The 24157-nt window shown below is 36.3% G+C and overlaps 1 protein-coding gene across 1 annotated transcript in view; it reads right to left on the minus strand.

Moving 5' to 3' along the window:
• Positions 1–6943: 6943 nt before the first annotated feature.
• The window catches only part of necab1 (N-terminal EF-hand calcium binding protein 1), a 30501-nt gene continuing 13287 nt past the window's right edge, over positions 6944–24157 (minus strand). Inside the window, exons 6-13 of the mRNA XM_086177673.1 lie at positions 19406–19542; positions 15190–15311; positions 14100–14176; positions 13055–13102; positions 10880–10992; positions 10083–10160; positions 9134–9225; positions 6944–7481 (exon numbers count right to left, since the gene is read on the minus strand). Coding sequence (XP_086033799.1) covers positions 7453–7481; positions 9134–9225; positions 10083–10160; positions 10880–10992; positions 13055–13102; positions 14100–14176; positions 15190–15311; positions 19406–19542 — 696 coding nt within the window. The 3' untranslated portion in view covers positions 6944–7452. The remainder of the gene's footprint in view (positions 7482–9133; positions 9226–10082; positions 10161–10879; positions 10993–13054; positions 13103–14099; positions 14177–15189; positions 15312–19405; positions 19543–24157) is intronic.

Here is a 24157-nt window from a genome sequence, read left to right on the forward strand (position 1 = left end):
CTGCTAATATGAAGGTAGGCAGACAGAGCTGGACTCAGAAGGAGCAGCCTTAGAATCACAGCCAGCACACAGTTGATGGCAACAGAAACAATGTATAATAACCAATGCAGTGATTCTTTATTTATGACAACATTAATAAAGGAAAAAGGCCTCCAGCACTCCGCACCATCCGAAACTCAAGACTCTCGGAAAGGAGCGTTAATAAAGTGTGTATGCGTACGCATACATACATACATACATACATACATACATACATACATACATACACACTCTAAAATGTTAAACTAAATACATTCAGAAAACCCACCTGTTATTAAATTGATGAAAATTAAACATACATAGAAACAGAAATATATACATGAACATGTATATACGTATAGATTCACACTGAAAAAATATTTATCTATTGTAAAGATGAATACAATTACAAAATTCACAAATTTTGATGAATATTAAATACATTTAGGCATCAAACTCACATTTTGTAAAAATTGATACAAACATAACATACATACATAAACACATAAAAACATAACTTCTTACTTTTGATAAAGTGAAATGTATGTACATTTATGTGTTTATGAATGTTATGAACTTATTCCTGGTTTTTATTCTTAATTCATTTTGTCAAAATGATGGACATATATTTAAATTTGTCTATGTATCTACATACATATGCATGTATGTATATGTATGTTGGTCTGTATGTATGTATGTATGAATGAGAATAAATATTTTCATTTTATCAATCTTTACAACAGGTGTGTTCTAGCTCCAATATGCTAAATTTGTTTCATTCTGTCAAAGGTATGAAGTTTTCTTTTTCTATGAATGTATGTATGTACATATGTATGTATGAATATATACACACACATATATATATATGTGTGTGTGCATAGATACATATATATATATATAAAATGTGTGTGTGTATGTATATATATATATATATATATAAAACAACATGTGAGTTTCAAGCCTTAATTAAATTGAATTAAATAAATTAAAAATTACTTTTGACAAATATATTCAGGTATAAAGCTCACATGTTGTAAAAATTGACAGAATGTTCAAATACAAAATATATAAAATCATACATATATCTATACATTGAAAAGAATAAATCGAATTTATTGACAAAATGAAATAAATATAATCAGGCATGAAACCTACATTGTAAATTTAATATGATAACCAAATAAAAATATGTATGATTGTTCCTACATACATGCATATGCATACATATATGAACAGAATGAAAAAGGTCAATTGAACATTTTTGACAAAAGAAATAAAGAACATACAAACATAAATACACACATATGAAACAGTAAAATAATAAAAAATCTTTCAGGTGTGAAAATCTCAGGGTGTAAAAATTGAATAAAGTTACAAAAAAAATTGTTTTAGATATAAAAAAATCATTATTAATTAAAAAAAAAATCCAAACATATATATGTACAAACATACACACATATATACAAAAACATACATAAAAAGTTGCAATTTCTGACGAATGTCATAAATTAATTTTACTTGGGAGTAAAACTTCAAGTTTTATTACATTTAAAAAAGTAGCATTACATTCATACAAACACATACACACCTACATACATAAACATATTAAAAAAAAAAATTCAGGATTTGTGACAACACAAAATAAAATAAACAAACAAACCAAAATAAATCTAGGCATAGAACCCATAGGTTTACATACATATCAAATACATACATATTTAGAAAAAAAAACAACCTCCTACTTTTAACAGCATTAAGAATGTAGCATATTTTTAATACTAAAACTCACCTGTTGCAAAGATTGATTGAATTAAAAATTCTAAATATTCAAATTTCATACTGCAGATTGAATTGAATTGAATATATTCAGGTATAAAACTTACTTGCAATAAACTGAAAAATAAAAAAATGAAATTGAAAAATTGAATTAGGAAGAGTTTTGAAAATTTTATATATTCTTACATACATACATGCATACATACATACACGCAGAACCACACACATACATATGTACAAAAAGACACACTGAAAAAAATCTTTTACAGATATATATATACACACACATATAGATATGTGTGTGTATATATATGTATATGTGTATACATACCCACATATATATATATGTGTGTATGTGTATATGTGTATATATATATGTGTGTGTGGTGTGTGTGTGTATATATACATATATATATATATATATATAAAACATATTACAAATTACATATATTTATAATCATACCTAAATAAATACATAACTACATACAAACCTTCATATTCTTACATACATACATGCATACATACATACACGCAGAACCACACACATATATATGTACAAAAAGACACACTGAAAAAAATCTTTTACAGATATATATATACACACACATATAGATATGTGTGTGTATATATATATATGTATATGTGTATACATACCCACATATATATATGTGTGTGTATGTGTATATGTGTATATATATATGTGTGTGTGGTGTGTGTGTATATATACATATATATATATATATATATATATATATATGTATATATATATATATAACATATTGCAAATTACATATATTTATAATCATACCTAAATAAATACATAACTACATACAAACCTTCATACATACAAACATACATACCTACCTTGAAAATAATAAAATAATTTTTGGGACATAATATGAATTCATTATATTCAGGCATAAGACTCACATTATGTCAAAATTGATAAAATTGCAGAATAAAATAATTTGAAATACTTCATACATACGTACATACATTCATACATACATACATACATAAATACATAAATGCATGCAAACATTCATAAAAACATTGAGAAAAATAACTGAAATAACAAAAACAACATTTTGGAAAAAATTAAGTTAATAATGTATAATGAAGTAAATAAAGTAAATAAATTTAGCATAAACAGTCTTGTTGTAAAGACAGAATATTGATAGAATTACAAATATAAAAAGAAAATATATCCAAGGATACATACTAACATACATACAAAAAGACACAGAAAATAGTTATTTTTTGGACCAAATGAAGTAGATTATATATATTCAGGCATAAAACTTCAATTTGTAAAAATTGATAAAATAAGTAATTAAAAATATATTCACTCATACATACATACATACATACACACATACATACATACGTACATACATACATACATACATACATACATACATACATACATACGCACATACGCACAGTAAATAAAGTAAATACATTTAGCATAAAACAGTCTTGTTGTAAAGACAGAATATTGATAGAATTACAAATATAAAAAAAAAAAAACATCCAAGGATACATACTAACATACATACAAAAAAACACAAAAATAGTTATTTTTTTGGACAAAATGAAGTAGATTATATATATTCAGGCATAAAACTTCAATTTGTAAAAATTGATAAAATAAGTAATTAAAAATATATTCACTCATACATACATACATACATACATACATACATACATACATACATACATACATACATACGCACATACATGCATATTAACATTAATGTATAAACACATTGAAAAAATAAATACATTAAATATATTCAGGCATAAAACTCATATGTTGTATACATTGAATAATAGTACAAATAAGAAAAAAAAAATATATATATATATATATTATATATATTCAATATACTGTATATATCTATCAGTACAATTGTACTTATACATAAATACATATACACGGTTACGGTCACAAATGCGCTTCAAGATAAAAGTAACATTCAGCTATTTCTTGGGTTTCCTGAATTCCCAGGACAACAGTCACTGAACTCTTTCAGGTTACCTTGTCTATACAAGATGTTGTCTACCTGCGTCCTCCGACCGCTCTTATAATTTACTCTACGTTCTTGTCTTTTCTGGAAAAAAGTGTTCACTACAGCCATTTCCATCCTTTTTGCAAAGTCTACCACCATCTGTCCCTCTGTGTTCCTATCTTGTATACAAAATTCTGTGCATCACTACAAAACCTTTTATTTCAGCTTGTTGTTGTTGTTTGTCCTCCACGGAGGCTTCGTGCATGAAGGGTGACATGACAGCAGTGAAGGACGCCTGTCTCCCAGGCGCCCATCGTTGTGTAACACACATCGTGAATCATACGTTTTCCACAGCTCTGGAGGCATACCTTCTCACTGCTGGGAAACAACTTCAGTATAAGGAAGTGAAATAAAAGATAGTGATGATTAAAATTGAAACTTGACTATCAACTTTATTTAATGATTAAAAAAGCCATCAATATGATTTGAAATATTCAACTCTTCACATTTATTGCCCCTATTCATCATAAAAGGTCATTAACTCATTCATTTAGTGATTTTGAACCTCTTAGATGTAGTGAAAGAAATTTCTTCAGTACCGTAAAGTTGAAAAAAATTACTGGTACTCTCTATGGTAGATCCTAAGATTAGGATAGACAATCCACAAAAAAATTTACTCTTTAAAAGTGTTCTTATATTTACAATTGATACCTGCTGGGAAAGCAAATCTGACATGAGATGAGCCAACCATGTTATTTATGAGCCAATGATGTTATTTATATTCTTATTTGAGCATGATGACACTTAATCCCTAAACCTCCCCCACATGTACAGTGTGATCTTTGCTAGTTTCGTAAGGGCAAAAATAAAGAAATGAATATCAAATGGATATACTAAAATAAACACCTTGTACTGTGTAAATCTTGCTGAAATTTTCTCTGGTAATTTCTTTATCTAAAGCTACACCTCAGTTTTATACTACTATACTTTATGTGCAAAAAAAAAAAAGACATTTAAATAAATAAATAATAAGAATAAAAATGTATTTTTAAGCTCAAATGTTGCCTCATATTCAACTTTGATGATTTTCTCCATTATTAATCCAAAAAAGACAGAAAAAACTTTCCAAATGCTATATTTTCTTCTCTGATCAAGATCCATGCAATTACTACTATATTCACAGTACATGTGTGCCATTTACATTAATCAATTCATCCATCATCTTGTACCGCTTATCCTGCACTCAGGGTCGTGGGGGATACTGGAGTCTATCCTAGCTGTCATTGAGCAAGAGGTGGGGAACACCCTGGACTGGTTGCCAGTCAATCGCAGGGACACATACAAAGATAACATATAACATTCACTCAATCAGTCTTTCAGGGCAATTTTCCCAATTACCAGTAACCTACCGCATTTTTTTGGACTGTGGGAGGAAACCGGAGAACCAGGAGGAAACCTACGCAGACACGGGGGATAACATGCCAACTCCGCACAGACAGGACCCTCTGTCAGAATCAAACCAGTGCTGTGAGACCGAAGCGCTAATCACTGGGCCGCCCACCTTTTACATCCAGAGTATTTGAAATATGACCACAGAAAAATGTGAGAATAAAAAATAATTTGACAAAATACTCAAATTGGTTTAATTTGGTGTCAACCGGGCCTCTGAGTTAATTTGGCCTTTGTGTGTCACTGTACTCCATGCTAAATAAATATTTGATATTATCATATGAAATAATAATGGTTATTTGTATGTGTTTGGAAATAATTTTCGGGACAGGGTGGAGTATGTTGGCTAGGCAGCAGTTATATTTGATTTTTTTCACAATGGGGGGAATCTAATACTCCTCTCATTACAATACTTCCCAAGAATTCTTTTGTGTATGTAATATCAAATACACTGTAAGACACACACACACACACACACACACACACACACACACACACACACACACATACATACATATATATATATATATATATATATAAACATATGTAACATATATACATATATATACACACATACATATATTTGAATATATATATCTCTACATGTTATATATTATATTATATATATATATATATATATATGTATATACAGTATGTGTGTGTGTGTGTGTGTGTGTGTGAGTGTGTGTGTGTGTGTGTGTTTGTGTGTGTGTGTGTGTGTGCGTGTGTGTGTTGCTTGTAACACCTTGCAGGTTGCGAGTAGAGCTGGCCTTCTGTTTTGGAACACAGTGCCAGCCAAGAGAATATTAAATAAGATGCAAAAATGAAAAAAAAAAACATGTAGAGTAGAAGAGACATGAAAAAGCCATGCTATGGTTCATTTTTAATACTGCAAGGCATTGAAGTCAGTGGGATGCAGAGCCCAATTCTACACATGTAACTGACGTTTTCATCCACTCATTTTTCAACATATATTAGGAGTCCAATGAAGCTGCTGACAAGAGCAACTACTATCTTGTTCTTCTGGAGGCCTGATGGTCTGATTTGTGCATCAGAATAAAATCCATGTGTCTGCCTTAACATCGCTCAGACCATCACTCTGCCTCCTCCAGGTAATTTTCCTTTCCTCCTTCCAACACATCAACTTCCAAACCCTTGAATACTGACCAATATATCCACCCCTTCACTTCCATGGCAACAACAAAATCAAACCCTCATGCTACCTATCAGGAGCTGCTCATGTGCATGATTGTGCTTCATTAGCAAATATTTCAGGGTTTGAAGAAGTAGAGAAAATTCTTGGCTCCACGGGAAATATTCTTATTTTAAAGGTCATTTGATCAGAAATGCTGTTTTTGCTACAGGGGAAAGAAGAATTTACTGCATTTGCAGTACTGCTTTGTGGTCACTGGGAGGAGGGGAAGCACATCTGCTGTCCTTTGGAGAGCTTCTCTTTGAAAATCAGCACCAGTGTTGGTTTAGGGCTGGCATACGTCCGTTTCAATCACAGAGTATCAGGAGATTTGAACATCTAGTGATCTTGAATAGCTACTCAAATCATCAGGTTTTTAGGGTTATACAGGGTTAAAGGGGATATACCAGGGATTTCACTGGTATAAAGACAATATTAAGTGTAGTCGTGAAGGTGATTTCAATGTGATACAATAATCGCAGTTACACAAAACATATACAACTATATAGGCTTTATTTTAGACCCACAGATGATTTTCATCTCAGATTGACACATTATTATACAGACACAACAGAGTCTTAATGAGCTGCTACAATTGATACAATTACTTCTTTCTCTCACAAGCACACTTGAGCAGCACACTGTTTCACACACACTTCAGCTAGTATGAACTACCCCGGGCTGCAAATGATGATACGTCAAACACAGTGGCAATGTCTGATTGACAGAATGTCCAATGAGGTCATTGCTTTAAGGATGTGAAGAGTGTAAACACACACACGTGGGCTATTTCAGCTACTACCTCACTATGAAGGAACATAGAGGTCATAAAACTGATACTTATCACCATGATGTTGTGGCCTGTTTGTGTGTGCACGTGTGTTCGCATGTATGTGTGTGTGTGTGTGTGTGTGTGTGTGTGTGTGTTTGCAGTGCTGTGGATTTCCTGATGTGTTTGCTTTCTGCACCATTTAGAGGTGACCAGGGACGGCTGCTCTACCACGCTCAGTTGTTGTTGAGGACCCACCATGAGGCTGCAGAGAAAAGGCAAGGGAAAAAAATCAGTAACTAACTGATCAACTGACTAACTAATTGTCTGACTAATGCCACCCATACATCTAAAGACTTTGAAAAGATTTGGAAAAGATCATCATCTCACACCTGCTCACATCTAAAGCCTAGTTTTTAGACAACATCCTTTGTCATTCCCGTTCATCCATACCACCAAAAAATACAGTTTCAGATGTCAATATCACTCTGGTGATTGTTTTTCTAGTTTCCTTTTTCTGGTTTGGTTGGACCTCATCTATTGGTTGTTGATTGTGCTACATCGTTGACTGAAAGACATGTTTAATATTGTCATATGCCCAACACTAGGAAAAGACTGATCTAAGCATGCAAAGATTACCAACTTATGCTTAATGGCTGAGATGACGGGAGCGAGCTACAATTTCAATCTTAAAGTAGAACTCTAAGATTTCCGTCCGACTTTCAGTTTTAAGTCTGCAACTAAGAAAAATCATTGGGTGTGAGCCCAGCATTAAAGAGAACCTAACTGACTGACTGGTTAACCAATTAACTTTATTCAAAAGATACCCTTGATCAATCTGAAACTACTGACATTGCTGTTTGTTTGTGTTTTCACTTTACTATGAGAACCTCATAGTTGGCCATCACTGAGAACCGATTGCTTGCTGTCAGTTACAATAACATGCCATGTCTAGTGAAAAAACCTTACAAATAACATAAAACATCTACATTCTTGTTTAGAAGTAAAAACACAGTGAGTTAATTGCTCTTCCATCTTTTACTATGCTGGTTACATCATCGGGCTGATATGGATCTAGCAGCTAATAGATATCTTGTATTTTTGACTCAGCTGAGGTGAAAGAGAGTACCTGATGTGAGGCAATGCAATTGAATATTCGACATTCACATGCAGTCAGTGCACAGTGTGAAGTGTGAAATTGTATTCTGCAATCACTCCAGGAGACAAAGGATCAAGTCAACCGGTTGATCAATTCAAAATAACACCAGACTTGATTTTATTTGCATATTGTTTGAAAAATGTGAAATCGGTAATTACAGATTGTCATTCAAATCGTTTTTATGGGTCAGAGCAGCAGCCACACAACAGTGTTGTTAGATAAAAGTTAAACAAGTGATGTTTACAAGACCTCGGGAAGAGAAAAGGTTTAACAGGAGGTAAAAGAAATCAATGATTCTGATGTGATGTCCTTCATGCTTATGCTTGATGTTACTACTGTGAAATTTTACGAAGTAGTAACTGACAACTGACAATTCTCAGGGTGACTGCAGTGGCTACAGGTCTTTTTTTTCCCCTTTCATACCTCTGTCCTCTTCTCTCTGCCTCTAAGGTGTTATTAGTTCCCAAAATCTTAAAAATAGGTGTACAGAGTCTGAAGAACACCGAGAGGGGCACGCTCCTTCAGAATGCACTGACGTGTTGGTTTAAGGCTTCGCGGCTTGATAGAATTCTGGATCAATTTGAGCAAACCCGACATAACGCAACAAACATAAAGGATTATCCATCACTGTACACGGCTTATATTAATAATAGATGTATTAATGTGACTGTGACATTAAATCAATATATGATTTCCTGTCACTGGATTCGATCTATGTTATTGTGTGATGTGAACAAGAGCCGAAGAGGAGATCATACCGGGAACCAGCATTGTGGTTATGGTCTCTGGAGTCTCCAGGAAGTCCACATTGCCCCTCTGGAATGTCTTACTGTAGTTGGTCTGCAGGTGACTGAACAAAAGATATGTGGCAGTTCTATTAATATTGGGATGGGAGGTCAGGGACAAAATCTATAACACAGCTCTTTGTTATCCTACACCTGTAATTTGGGACAGGAGTTCACTGAACCTACAAGGAGCCATAACTGGAAAATGTCTGTAGTGATTTGAGTCTTTTTTCTCTGTACTTTCTGCCAGTGGGGTTTTGGAGCAACCCTCTGTTTAGGGAAGAAAAGGACACTTTTGTGTTCGAACGTTGTGTGAAGAATTATGCTATATGAATAGCTGCTTTTTTTAATTGCCTTCGATTCTCTGGAAATTCTAAGTAACTTGATTTGCAAATGCACAAAAAAGAAATACAGTCAAATCATGTGGCTATAAAAACAATATAAAATACATAACAAATGATTCAAGCTGATACCTAAGAACATTCATACCAGTGAATATGTTCTCTGGTACCCATGTCTGACACTTGCACAAAAGTGGAATTGAATATTGGCTATAGATGCTGCAAATCTGTGAAAATTAAAGTTTTTAACGATTGATTTCATTTTGAAGGTAGCTCTGAGGAATAGACTGGATATTATGTAGTACGAACACAGATCAAAATGTCAGAAAACAACACATTTAAAATGAACAAGAAATCCCGAATGAATAACACCATCCATTCTACTCCCCCAGAGTGTCTCTTAGTTCTACATCGTTTCAGACATAACAATGCTTTTATTTTTCTCATTAGTATTATCAAAGCTCTGACAATGTCACTGCACAGACAAGTTCAATCTGAGCAAAAAAAGAACGTGGGGTTTATTTCCATGGGCCACGGTGCATTAGTCACAGTGCATATGTATGGTGCGAGCAAATACTCACTTCTTCCACACATTGTTATGCTCCCAGAATTCATAGAGGATGAAGCGTGATTCATTTGCCAGCCGCTGAACTGCAATGCTGCCAAATGCAAAACAAGACACAGCACAAGTTATGCAACCATTAATTAGCACGCTACATCATGCCCCCAAACAGCCTCTCTGTCTGGGTGGCGTGCACGCAGAGGCGGACGGTGTAGATCCATAAACCCAAAATGTTTTAAACGTTTTCTTGTCACAGTATCGTTGGAGAATGGGTCATGACAAGTCTTGTAAATGTCATGTTTTGCCTCAGGCCGCTTTACTTTGTCTTAAACCAAAGTGACATGAATGTGATTCTATTTGCTCTGTTGGGGCTGAATTTAGCCACATTGCGTCAAAGGGGGACAGCGCTGATATTTTAAAATCTCTGGCTGGAGAGTAAAAATGCAAATGTTCTTTTATCCACTCGCAGAAATTATCATGGTGGGAGGCAAAGGCAGCTGTGCGTCTCCAGTTATGATGTCATGTGACGAAGAATTTCTATTGCCATATACTCACAGTTGTCCTGATTTCTTCTATTGAACCAAAAATCTTATCGACCGTTCTCTGTGAACTTGTTCAATCATTTCAAGACTCCAAACTCAGACTTGTTGATTCAGGCCTTGATTAGAATTAGAAAATGTCTGACAACAAAACATTGTTCAGCCTTCAACTTGTAATGCTCTGGTGGTTTTACATTTCTTTTTAGGAGGTATTTGTGTCAAAATAGTTAATCGAAAGCTCGTCCGAAGGAATAGAAATGAAAAAGCCTGAACTAACTGTAGACATCCAGTCTGAGCACAGGCACAGTCCATGTACTGTCTGAGAGCCAAACGGAACTCCTCCAGCTCCTCCTCCAACACTGTTAGCTGCCTCTGGACGATGAGGATGTGCTGTGAAAAAACACAAACAGACAGACGCACACACACACAATTACATGTTTAGCTGAGGGAGGTGTCTAATGGATCTGGGAGCTTCAAAAATCTTCTTACGGGGTTTCCACTCACAATGACTCACAGTGGACTTCAGGCTTAACAGTGAGAGCACTGAAAATATGTGTTTGTTAAGCCTGTAGTGAAGGTTTCAGATTAAAATTCACATATATTTTATTGTATCTTTTATATAATCTGTTGTCTGATGTGGGGCAAGTAATGTGTTTGCAACTTAGTAAATACCTTGATAAGCAAGACCTATTTTATTTAGATATTTGTTTCAGGGCTGTGGCCAAAGGCTGCCGTCTCCCAGCCCCATTTTGAAAAATGTCTGGGATTTCCTTTTCCATTGACTTTATTCATATGCAGATGTCTCTACGCCTGGATATCTCTTATGTTAAACATGACGGCAGAAAAACCAAGACATCTTTTAAGATTGAGGCAGCCAAACTCTTTTTCCTCACTTTGCATATTTTCAATAATGGAATAAGAGCCTGACTCCTCAGAGTAAAACCAGTGCTGGGGTCTGATGGATACGTCAGCGAGCGTAGTTTACCAGTATCAACCTTTTAATAGATGTGCTTGGACACATATGTTGGACGATATACAAACTTTACAGAGAGAGATATATAATATGTTAAATATATCCCAGCAGTCATCCAGCATTACATAGATGCTGGTTTCAGGTGGCTTAATATGATGGTGTCACTGCGAGGACGTCTTTGGACTCAGCGAGAACTGATGTCAATCTGAATTTTTTTTTGTTTGTTTCGTTGACTGTATCATTGTTGGATGTTGATAATTTATTGGTTGCAAATCCAGCCTTGGCTTTTGATCTCAACGTCCTTTATGTATTAAACTAAAAACACAATGTCTGTTCCATGTCGTTCTGACGCCAAACTGACTTTCAGCCCTGCTGATTGTTTCAGACTGTTTAAGATTATCTTGTTGAGATTATATCACATATCACAATTTTTTTCTATAAAGCATTGGCATTGTTTCAGTTCCTCATATCCGTTATATATCACCAGCTCTGAGTCAAAGCATTTCCAAACCGATAGTTATTGATGAGGAGTGAAGAAGTGAGCTGGCAAACCTTCAGGATGTAACCTTGAAACTGTCAAGAAGAGTAAATGAAGCTGTTCAACTTCATGCATTTATGAGTAAGCGGGAGACAAGAAAGATGGGAGGAAGTAGTTTGATAGTGACAATGGATTGTTAATCAACCTGCGGGTAATGAATAGCTGTTGACTGAGGCAGAGAGGCTGATGGGAACAGGAAGCGAGCAGTCTGCCTGCTGGCCAAAGATGTGCTGTGTATGTTAATGATATGTGTGTGTGTGTGTGTGTAACCGATAAACACTTCAGGACTCGGGAGCTTATTTCGAGAGAAAGACACAAACAGGGAGGGAGCCATGCAGCAAACGTGTGTTGTGGGTCATTCCTGGTGTCTCTCTCTGCAAAGCATCCATTCTCAGTGTCACGCGGTGATAAGCCAATTACATATTGATTCATTCACACACAAGTAGAGACATCTTCATCATACCAGTCATGAGACAAGACAGCACCATGCAATATTCATGCACAGGGCTTCGCTCTTATTCACAAATGTATTGTATATTCCTACATGACAAACACTGGAAATATGTCTATATCCAACAGATTCTGTTGATATAAATGGATATAGATGAGTGTGAATTCTAGAGTGCGATTTGATCATTCTTCCTCTCTGACATAATGTTAAAAAAAAAACATTTCTCTCATTCAAAAATGTCCCACTTGTTGCCCTTAACTCTCTTCTTTTACAAAGTCTTTCGCTGCATATTGAGTCTTTAAGCGAAAGAAAGACAGAGAAAAAGGAAGAGAAAAATGTTTCTGCACTGCTGTTGCTATGACAACGGCTTAGCACTTATCATCACCTCCCTTTCGCGACCACTAACTCCACCATGTAAGAACAGGGTGACACAAGAGCGGCAGCCACAGGAAAAGTGTAGAAAAGTAGATACGAGTAGAAAAAAACCAACCAGTTTGCTCTCCAGGACCTCCTCTTCAACAGGTTCCAGGCGAATCTCCTGCAGGTGAAGGACGACCAAAGCATCACACTCACAAAATCATTTCAGAAAGCACAGGAAAAGGGTTTGCAAAATCAGTGTCAAAGGTTTTGCCTGATTAATCACTCACTCCACTCTGTCATTTTATAGCTGTCATTTTATAACAGTAGACCCATTTCATGTCTCATGGTCCCGGCGACCCCTGGAAGATACTCATATTCAGTTGCTTTGTATAAATGCTCTTTAAATATCTGAATAAAAGAGCACTCCTGTTTATCAAGTCCATCCAATAAAACTAAATTCTTATGTGACATGAATGGCATATTTTGCAAACATCTTTTACTTCTATTGTTACAACCTAGTCATGAAACTTTATGTTCAAATGAAAAGAGATATATTATAATGTAGAATAGAATAGAATAGAATAGAATAGAATAGAATAGAATAGAATACTCCATTTCCCACAGTGGGGAAATTTTAATTCACACACAGCAGAAAATGGATAATGCAGTAGTGGTACTTAATGATAATGTACAGCAGTACGATATATAAATTTAGCAAAAAAAATCAAAACGTATAATAAAAATAAAAAATATAAACAATATATAATCAGTATAAACATGCAAAAAGTGGCAACTAGCAGCATACAACAATGCTTCCAGCAGCAATGGGTGAATGTATGATGATGATATTACAACATGGAAATGCATACTGTGTGGAAATAGGTGGAAAAAGGCTGTCATTCAACCAAAGGCTAAAGAGACCCAAGCATCTATACATGTAAAACAGGAATCTACAAAAACATAAGGCATTTAGAGAATCCAATTTTTCAAAACAAAAAGTAAAAACCTAGGGATGGGCACAACACAGGAAACACTATAGAATAAATCAGGGAATTATAGAGTTCTTAGGCCGGCAAGTGTTGTTGGCTAAATTCGTTCAACTGCAGACAGAGATGGCATTGAGTTAAGAATGGTGAGAAATGAAAATGAAAAGAAGTTGAAAGAAAGCAGGTCACCTTTTGTTCTAAACGGTCAATAAGCTTCTGCAGTCTGTTGACCTGGATCATCCACTGGCTGTCTTCATCATAAGCGCCTGGCGGATACACGCAGAGAGATGGATTTTATACAACAAGAATAAAGCAAAAAGCTACCGAGTGAAAGGCTTTTTTTTGTTTTACAAAGGTTTAAGGCCATTGATCTTCTTAAAGTAAATAATCAGAAATAGCAGCTGCGTCCTGGACCTGTAGAGGTTTCCTTTTAGGTCCATGCACAACAAACACACCAATCAATTCGAAGGCTTTACCAACTATAATCAAACTCAACACAATTCTTGCAGTCGCGCCGCATCTCCTAGAAACAACAACTGGAACCATGATGGAAAAGTGATGGAGGTCCAAAGTGTCATCTTGTGGTATTAATAGGAAAAAAGCAGGTATGAGTTTTCACATGTAGTATAATACAGAACATGAAGAAAAATACATGTTCTGAGTTTGTATTTCTTTATTTTGTTCACAAACCAAAAAATGTAAAAACTGGGTAATTTGATAATATTTTGACTGCTCGTCTGCCCAATCAAGACATTTCCATATTTTTCATAATTTGAATTCACTAAACAGATTAAATCTGTAACAATCTTTTTATCACAACTTCAATCTTTAACATTCCTTTCATAAACTTAATTTGTTTTTTTCCCTGAACTTAAGTCTGTAACATGTAGCTGTTACAAAAGTCTTTTTTATGAAGGCGCTTCTGCATTGTAGTTAATTAAATTAAAAATTGTGATTTTGTATTTTCTCATATCACCACAGAATGCTGGCCAGTTGAGCTGACAAATGGTGCCAAATCAAAACGTCAAAGGGACAACTCTGTTGTGAATTGCCAGAATTTTCTTATTATAATTCACATACTGGATCAAGCAGGATCAAAACGGCTTTTTGTAAAAAGCGAGCTATAATGACTCCAGTTTTTATAATATAAAAATTCGAAACATCCTTGCTCATTCTCTTTCACTCTTGTGCTCTCTCTCTTTCTCTCTGCAAGACAACACAACGGTCTGCGATCAGGAAATTCAAGCTCAGTATCAAACAGCAGAACATCATGTCTCACCTGAATTGACAAGACTGAGTAAGGGGTTATTGGGAGACAAGCTGCTGTTCCTCTGGAGCCTGCGGTTGGAGCGTCGACCTGACCATTGGATGGACAAAACCTCAGGCTTTAAGGGGCCCTGCCTGGGGAGCAAGCAGGGGGGATAAGTAATGACAGATATCACATCTTTTGCAAAATCCTGAACTGCACACATCTACTGACAAAATGGTCTAACTGTATTAAAAATGCCTCCTTGCTTTGGATATTCTTCTGACAGGAAATGTAGCGTGACTGCCATTTTTATAGCTACCTAGTTTCCTTATAAATCTGATGTAGTCCAGATTTGTTTGTGCGCTGTTGTTCTGGCTGTAATGCTGATGCAAGTGACAAGCTTCATGCACCCCCAGGCGGGCATCACCGGGGATTTATCTTCCCGTTGTCGGGTTATTCGCGCTCGTATTTTGAGAAGACCTCAGGGTGTCTTTTGGGCTGTGAACAGGTGACTACACATGCATTTTGGGAGAAATTTAAAGCAGCTGCAAGCACATTATTTATGGGAGTCTCCTTCCCAAAGCAAACTGTTTATGCGAGAGGCTCTTGCCGGTTTGCGGTTTGTCAGCGACATTCTACACTTTGAGTATTTTTGTAGACCTGAAAAATAAACGAGTATACAGCTGAATATTTAGATGAGATTCTACAATCATTTTTTTGTGTAGTCATTCTGACCTTGACCTTCCACCTACATTATGCTGCAATCAGAGGAAATATTTTTCAGCAGCACTAAAAATAATTCTCCTGTTATGTAGAAAAACTGCTTTGACAAAACTAGAAGCAGACTCATTATAGCAATTACCTTCAGATACTGATTAAATATGAATTATTAAAAGATAAATGTGCCGCTAACATTATATTAATAATTATTTCTAATAAAAACAATGTTGTAAAATTCCAAACATTTGTAAATAAACAATAACTTAAGTTCAGAAATATTATCTATCATTTGACCTAAGACTTTGTTTGTTCCTTAATTCGCCTTATAACAATTTATGATGTGTGATTTGGCATTTGTGAAATGTGTGTATGCATTCTATCAGAAATATCGGGGGAAAAAAGGCGATAAAATTGTGTCGCAGCAAAATGATGTCAGCTGGTAAAATGTGTCATTATTTTCTCAACAACAAATTAACATTTTTTTCTCCTAACTGACAGATAGTGTACTGTTTTATGATATATTTCCTGACTGATATAAAAATGATTCCTCATCATAATAGAAATTCTGTGGACGTTTGGTATCTTTGATAAATAAAAATGAATCAGTCTTAGAAGAAAATCAACTGTTCGTAGCCCATTGTGTCTCAAGCTGTCTGAATACTGTCTATATTTGAAGGGATGCTATTGTAAAAAACTATAATTTATTGGGAAATTATACTCATAATAAAATTCAGATATTCTGTCTTTTTTTTTTCCAGATGATCTTCAACCTACATCGATGAGGGGAATGGAGGTACTCTTTTCCACACCTGTGAGAAATGCAGTATAATTAATTCACTCGCTGCAGGCAAATGTGACACTTTGCTTGATGTATGCGGGAGGGGGGACTGATGACGGGTCTCATTTGGTCAGCCAGTGAGTCAGACTCTTGGCTACATAGCAACCTTAATTGCTCAAGTCAACAGAGCTCAGTAACAGAGCGAGATGCCTCCATCGCGTGGATGTCAATCAGGAGAAAGAGAGAGGAGCAACGAAGCTCCGTGACCTTTTTGTCCAACTTCTTACATGTTTTCCATTCGATTTCACGACGCAGATGTTACTGATGAACACTGTTATCAATCCCCCCCACAACAAAAGATTGGTTTTGTTATGTATCTCCTGATATTCAACTCTATTCCCGCGCTTGTCAAGACTCACTTCACACATCGTCGACTGACCACGGAAACCAATTTAAAGCCACCAGAGAAACAACCGGATCCTCAGAATGTCTGAAAGTACAGTGTGACTCCATTCGGATTCATGGGGGAATTTGTCGAGTGTCGCAACTAAGAGAGGGAAGAGGAGTTGCTCTGGGAGTGAGGGACAGTCACTCGATGATGGCTGACAGCTACGATGATACAAGAAATGAAGAGGGATAGAAAGGAGGACTATCTAAATGTATTTTTGGCTGAAATGTCAGTTAACGAATCATCTGTACCTCTTAATAATCATACTTGTGAAACAGTACATTATTACGAGGATAAAAAGGCTGTGTAAAAAGAAAACGCTGGCTTGACTGATTAGCAGATCAGACTCGCGGCTCTTCTTAGGTGATCAGCAGGCGGTGAGATCTCCGATTTCTTGAGGACGAATCAAGGCTGAATTACACTCATCCGTCACAGAGCACGGACATCCATGACAACAACGTGTCGATCCACTTTATTTGATCGTGACAAAAGACTGATCAATGGCTTTATATCTGTCCAAACAACAAGAGGAAGATGCTCCAAGGTTTAATACAACTTGACTAAACAATGGATTCATCCAGATTCACTCTTCTTCTCATCCTTACAGGAGCAACCCTTCAGTCATAAGGACAAAAAACAGAAAAGTTATTTTCCTCCTGTCAAATGTATAGCAATAATGTAGAGCATGGTGACAAATGTGTTACAGACTCTCCCAAAGCTCGGAGCCTGTAACAGAGGATTTCTAACAATTTGGAAGAAAGCAAATACCACACGATTCACACACAACACACAACCACTCAGCATGACGCTAAAGAGGTCGAGGGCGATCTGACCAGCGTATTGATCGGATTTAATCTCCAATATAAACAAACATGAAGCTGCTGCTTGCTCATCGCCATTTGGGTTTGATATGAGGGGATGAGTAACCTGCATACTTTGCTGCACGAGGTAAAAGGCACTTAGAAATGAAGTTTTATCGTAAATTTGGTAGTTGATCTCAGCTGTTCTTCTTTCAAGTAGGTTTCAATGTTACAAGTAAAATACTAAATTGTTGGTTTCATGTCCAGTTTGTAACAGACAATTTGTGAGCCCCTGCAACACTAAAGAACCGCTTGGCCAAAGAAACGGTTGTTCTGAGCAGCCTGATGTTGGAGAATCAGCAGCACGAGTCTAATGTTATTTGTTGGAGTAGCAGCTGAAGTGTGACCTCAGGAGACTGGACAGGAAAAGACTGGCGGTCATTACCTTCTCTCAACATAAAACACCAACAAAGATGTCACCAGCAGGACGTTGAAAGACACACATACATACAAACACACACACACACACACACACACCAACGAGCACTCTTTATGAGATGTTGTGCACTTGTACACAGTGAGTCATCACCACTAATGAACCGAGACCACCAGGGGCATGGCTGAAATCTGAAAGCAGACCCAGGAGCAGAAGCCTCTGATTAAGTACTGCATGGACACACACACATACATGTGCAGATGCTAATATGAAGTTGCAGTGTGAAATTCTATATTTAGACAGTCAAATAAGAGAATAAGAAAGAGTTGGTGATTCTTTGATTGAGGTACATGAGACATATTGACTGGGGGTGGGGGGCTGCTATATGAAGTAGGAGACAGCTGGAACACATGCCAATGAAGAACCTTACTGTTTGGCAAAAAGTAACCAAATGACAGAATAGAAGAAAAAACAAACAAATAGATGAACACTAAGTTGAGCTAAGTTTAGAGGTGTGCCCCCGCGGTAAAGGCAAGTGATTTATGAACCCTGCTCCTCATTTTTGTTCATTCATTCATTTTCATCACTGCTTGTCCTGCTGTCAGACACACAGAAAACATGCAAATGCCACAGAAAGGTCCCCTGTCAGAATTTAATCTGGGACCTTCTTGCTGCGAGGCAGAAGCGATACTCGCTTTTGCTTTTTGGTCTCTCCAAATGTTTTTTCTTAAAGTTCTATTAACTTTAGATGTTTCCTTTTTGTTTTTTTTCCTTCTAAACATTTATAACACCAGTGTTTATAGTGACCAATCAGAAAATGATTTCTGGCTGATTTCAGACAATTTCAAAAACGTATTAAATCAGCAAAGAATGGGATACCAGGAGTCTCCTTCCTGTTGATATCAGATATCCAAATTGAAATTCAACATCAGGATAATATTAGATGTTTATCAAGGTATATCAAACCTGTCAGTTAACTTTTGACCGATATTTTAAAAGGATAAATGTGAGAGAGTTTGTGTTCAGCTGTGTCAGTGACACAGAGTATAAACCAGCGTTCTCACTTTTCTTGGCGAGTCTGCTCAGCTGTGGTTTCCATGGCACATTCAAGGGAGCTCTGAAGGGAATGGAGTTGATTGGTTGTCTCCTTCAGCAGGAAGCGGGTCACAAACTGCTCCAGGTGGGTGGACTCTTGATACTCCTGTCAAGTGAGAGGAGGGGGAGGAGTCAGTGTAGGAGGAAGTAGACTGAAAATAACAGAATAGGAAAGGCTGCATGACATATTTCAAATCCAAGCTCAAAGCCACTCAGCATCTGGAGTGGCTGCTAATTAAAAGATGCCTATATGGTCCGCCATTTCCAATTATGGATATTTTATGAAAAATTTGCAATGATTTCACAAAATGAATAAAGAAGAAGGGCCAGACAATTTGTGAAAGCGTTATGCAGGTTTGCATAAAAAGACTGACATTAGGACAAATTCAAGAGACATGCGCAGAAATAAGATGTAATTTAGTGCAAGCTATACAAACCATTACTTTGCTGCTACAGATGTTTACGAAATGAATCAAACAATTGAAGCAATAATAATATCCTCTATTTATCCCTTAAATTCTGTTGTTGATGCGTGATCATTATAGTGATCTAGTTTAACTGAATCACTGTGTGGATTCTTGATGATGTATCTGGCCTCTGTTTGGGAGGTGTTGTTTGTGTGTTATAAGATCATTTCAAAAGAAGTATGATTTTCATCTCTACATTAAATCAAAGCACTGAATCCCAAGTACATTAACCAGCAAAGACTGGCAATAATTTTCATCCGGTGAGCAAAATGAGCATTTATTTTGCAATGGGTTTGTGAGCTCGGAGAATTAATGGCAATACAACCGACTTAATGACTTCTGAGATGCATCATTTGCTGTGCCTTGAATAGTGCAATATCTACAAGTGTCGTTTTGCTCCTATTCGAATGGGAATCGGCGATTTTCTGTGTGAGATTGCTGTCTGCACACTGCACCTGCTCTCATATCTCAGCAGCACCGCAGTTCAGGCTCTCACCCAAGAAAGGAATTGTTCATGGCGAAATACAAAACAACGCATGCACGTATGGAAGACAGAAAATAAGACTGTGTGGTTTTTGCTTATACAACCTAGATGTTGTTATCAGAGACTTAAGGACACACACATGCACGCACATGTTAACAGGAGTAGTTCACTGATATTTTCTTTAAACTGGAATTAAAGCCTGCCACCAAAGCGGCGCCTTTCTGTGATCACAGTGGTGCTCAGAGCTGAATGTTAAATGCAGCGTGTCGAAACATACAGACAATGCTAACATTCCTCTGTTAACTTGTTACATAGTTGTGATTAATGAGCTTCTTTGCCACTGTTGTGTCATTACTGACAAAAAGCACAGAGATGCAAAACTTAATAATCGGAGAAGAACGACACACTTAACACTCTGGAGCTGAAAGTGCAATAAGGCTCCCAACCCTCCATATAAATAATGAATACTGCTACAAGACAGTACAATTTAAGTTTTTTATTTGTTTTTCAAGTGGCATTATGGCCATTGGATCTATTGATCAATGATTACATGAAAAAAAGATTCAGCCTTTCAGACAACAGGCAAAAGCCAAAAGGACATTTTGGTTTATTGGATATTAAACCACTCTGTCAGATAGTGAGTATTATGGGAGAAGCCCAGTTGTGTCTCCAATTTCGCTGATGGTGTTTTTTGTCGTAAAACTTTGTGACTGACTGCAAGTAAATCTAGCTCCAGCTATAGAGCATGTCCCTGATACAAGTTCAATGAATGAATTGAAAACGGTCCACTTCATTTCAGAACTATAATGAATCTGCCACAGTTTAAAAATAGTAAGCATAACTTAGCTTGTTATGGAAAGAAATTACAACTAATTTAACAATATCTCTTAATGGGTTAAAAAAAGAAAATAGTGTCAGGAAGTTTACACATGTATCTAAGGCGGCAGCTGAACTTGTGGTTTTTGAATGAAGCATATTGATTATTTTCAAACTTCAGGGCTGAAGACAGATAAACATGCAGGGACCAAATAAAAGAAGAAGTCAGTAAAAACACGGGAAACAATTCAATCGAAATAAAGTTATGAGTTTTTGAAGTACTGTGGAGGACCTCCTGTTGTCAATGATTTCATGACTGGATAATTTCTAAACAAACTTAAACCAGTGCCAGCACTTTAAAAATTACAAGATGTCTAACAATTAAAAAAAAAATTGTCTATGATTGTAATCACTTTGTGCATAATCAGATATTTGAATGGGGATGCTGATGTGATTACATGAAATTATAAAAGCAGATGCCAAAGTCAATTTCCTATTATTCACCCATGAGATGTCTTGGAGAGCCACCTATAGAAACAAATGCCCACTTAGGACGGAGCATAAAAACTACTGCAGCTCGTAGTCTTGTCAAGCAGAGGCTTTGGTCATATATTGTAGTGAATGTTAAACACGGCCACACCCACACCGCGATTCATTAACTCAGACCAACTGCAAGGCGGCGTAGAGAATTTAATTGTATGGTTTCGCTGTCTGACATTCGGACTGTTTGAAAACACACCTGCACAAACAAGCTCCCATTTTCACACGCACACATACACTGCAGAAAGTGAGTCACAACAAACCTGGTAAAGGTCACCCTCCTGTCTGAGCATCGGAGCATAGATTACCTCCTGTGATCAGGACCTTTGTGAGTGCACGTGTGTTCGTGTGTGTGTGTGTGTGTGTGTGTGTGTGTGTGTGTTAGTGCACACACAGCAGCTGAAGGTCTGCCTTATTTTGTCCTTTCTGCCTTTCCCTGTCTGTCATTTTCAGATGGACAAAAGGTCAAAAGTGCTTTGTTGGAGGTGGTGTTTCTTTGATTTTAAATGATTCCACTTCAGACTCAGCGCTACAGCCAAACCAAGCTTGGACTCCCCAGTGGACGCCCACAATCGTACCTTACCCTTGACCCTTTCTGGGTTTCATTTCAAGATAGCTTCTCTGAATAATAACAACATGAAATGTTGAAATGTTTTCTAAAAGGCAGACATTTTGTCAGAAGATGAGAACTGATACTTGGCTGCAAAAGCCACGCATTAAGTTCAAGTGTCCTTACTTAGTGTTCCTTACTGCTATAATAAAAATGCAGCCTCTCATTCAGATCATTTGAGGATGACTAATTGCATTTCCCAGCTTTGCTGATAATATGGCACACAGCTATATGTTTGTCGGGAGGTTGATAACACACTGTGCTCTTAAACAGCTGGGATGGCAGCTGTGAAATGCAAGAGGAGTAATGACTTCTTTAAACTAAAAAGATAAAAACTGCAGTATCAGATAGACCCCAGGCTAAAAGATATTAGTTCTCTCACAAGCCTTAGCATCTTATTCCTGAGATAAAATAATCAGTACGTTGTTTCAGTCTTGCTCTAGATTCAGAGCAAAATCTTACACAGTTATCAACGAAGGTGAAAAATTCATGCCTTAAATTACTGAGGTCCAAGTCTGGTGAAGATACTAAAAATTCATGCTTTAATTTCTAACACATTTCATTATTGAATTTTATTGAACTGGAGAAGCCTCTTGGATTAAAACATTTTCAAGGAACTAAAAGTCCAGTTTCTCCGAAAAGCTTTGCCTTCAATGGACCTGCATGACAGAGCACCTTCACAGATAACTTATATTACAGATAACTTATATTATTAAATGTCGCTTATTATTAAAAAGGCTAAAAGGAAGACATTTCTCAGTTTTAGCTTCATCACACCTATATTTTTGAAAAACTGTTTCTAAAGTTCACGGCATACATTGCATTTAAAACTGACCTCAGTTGCTGACTGTTTATAACACAGGCTTATTTAACTAAACTACTTAAGAGTACAAAGGAGGGTTTTCTCAGAGCAACATACAAGAAAAAAAATAATCTATTGAATTCTAATTTATGCCATTTCTTATTTATGTCACAGTGATTCTGTATAGTTTTTTAGTATATCTGTGGATTATCGACTGTAAGTGAAACACATTGTAGAAATATTGAATACAGAAATAAATTAAACAACTTTTTTGAATGACATACAGCTCAAACTTTGAAAGGACTACAGTCAAAATGTATTATAAATGTCTTTTGTATAAATGTATTATGACAGGTACTCAAAGGACAAAAAGTAAAATAATCAGCACAGCTAAGTTGTGACAATAATCATTCTTAATCCAGTGAAATTATCATTATCCCTCCATTTTATTATGTTTAAATGCATTAAAAATTGGAAAATGTTGATATGGTTATTTTCTCAAAAACTGGTAATTATTATTTTATTGCGATCTCATTAATAACTAGGGTGTTATGTGTGACAACACGGCAGCTTCTTTGGGCTGCAGCTGTACAACACCTGAGGTCTTTCGAAAAAGGTTTTGAAGCCACAGCTAGGGTTTATTGTGTACGCTTGGGAAAGCCGCAAATAGCTTTGGCATGAATACCTCTGCGAGATGAAACGTTACAAACAGATTTGTATACATGCCTGACACACTTTTAGATATACAATCTTGTTCTGGCTCCCCCGCATCCACGCAGGGATGTTTGATGTGGGCACACAAAGGCAAATTAGCTCTTGCATACATGAGTTCACACAATTAAACCCTGACAATTTTCCATCCCCAAAAAAAACACCTCACAATCGCGTACTCGCAGCATGCACCTCACAAACATCCACAGAGAGACCACCCACTCAGATGAGATGCAGCTCAACGTTCAATATGTGACTAATTCTGCATCAGTTCTAGTCTGGTCAGCCGAT

This window comes from Fistularia commersonii, chromosome 30, assembly GCF_037954325.1.
Source record: "Fistularia commersonii isolate RoL2024-O1a breed Wild chromosome 30, RoL_Fcom_v1.0, whole genome shotgun sequence".
Taxonomy (NCBI): Eukaryota; Metazoa; Chordata; class Actinopteri; order Syngnathiformes; family Fistulariidae; genus Fistularia; species Fistularia commersonii.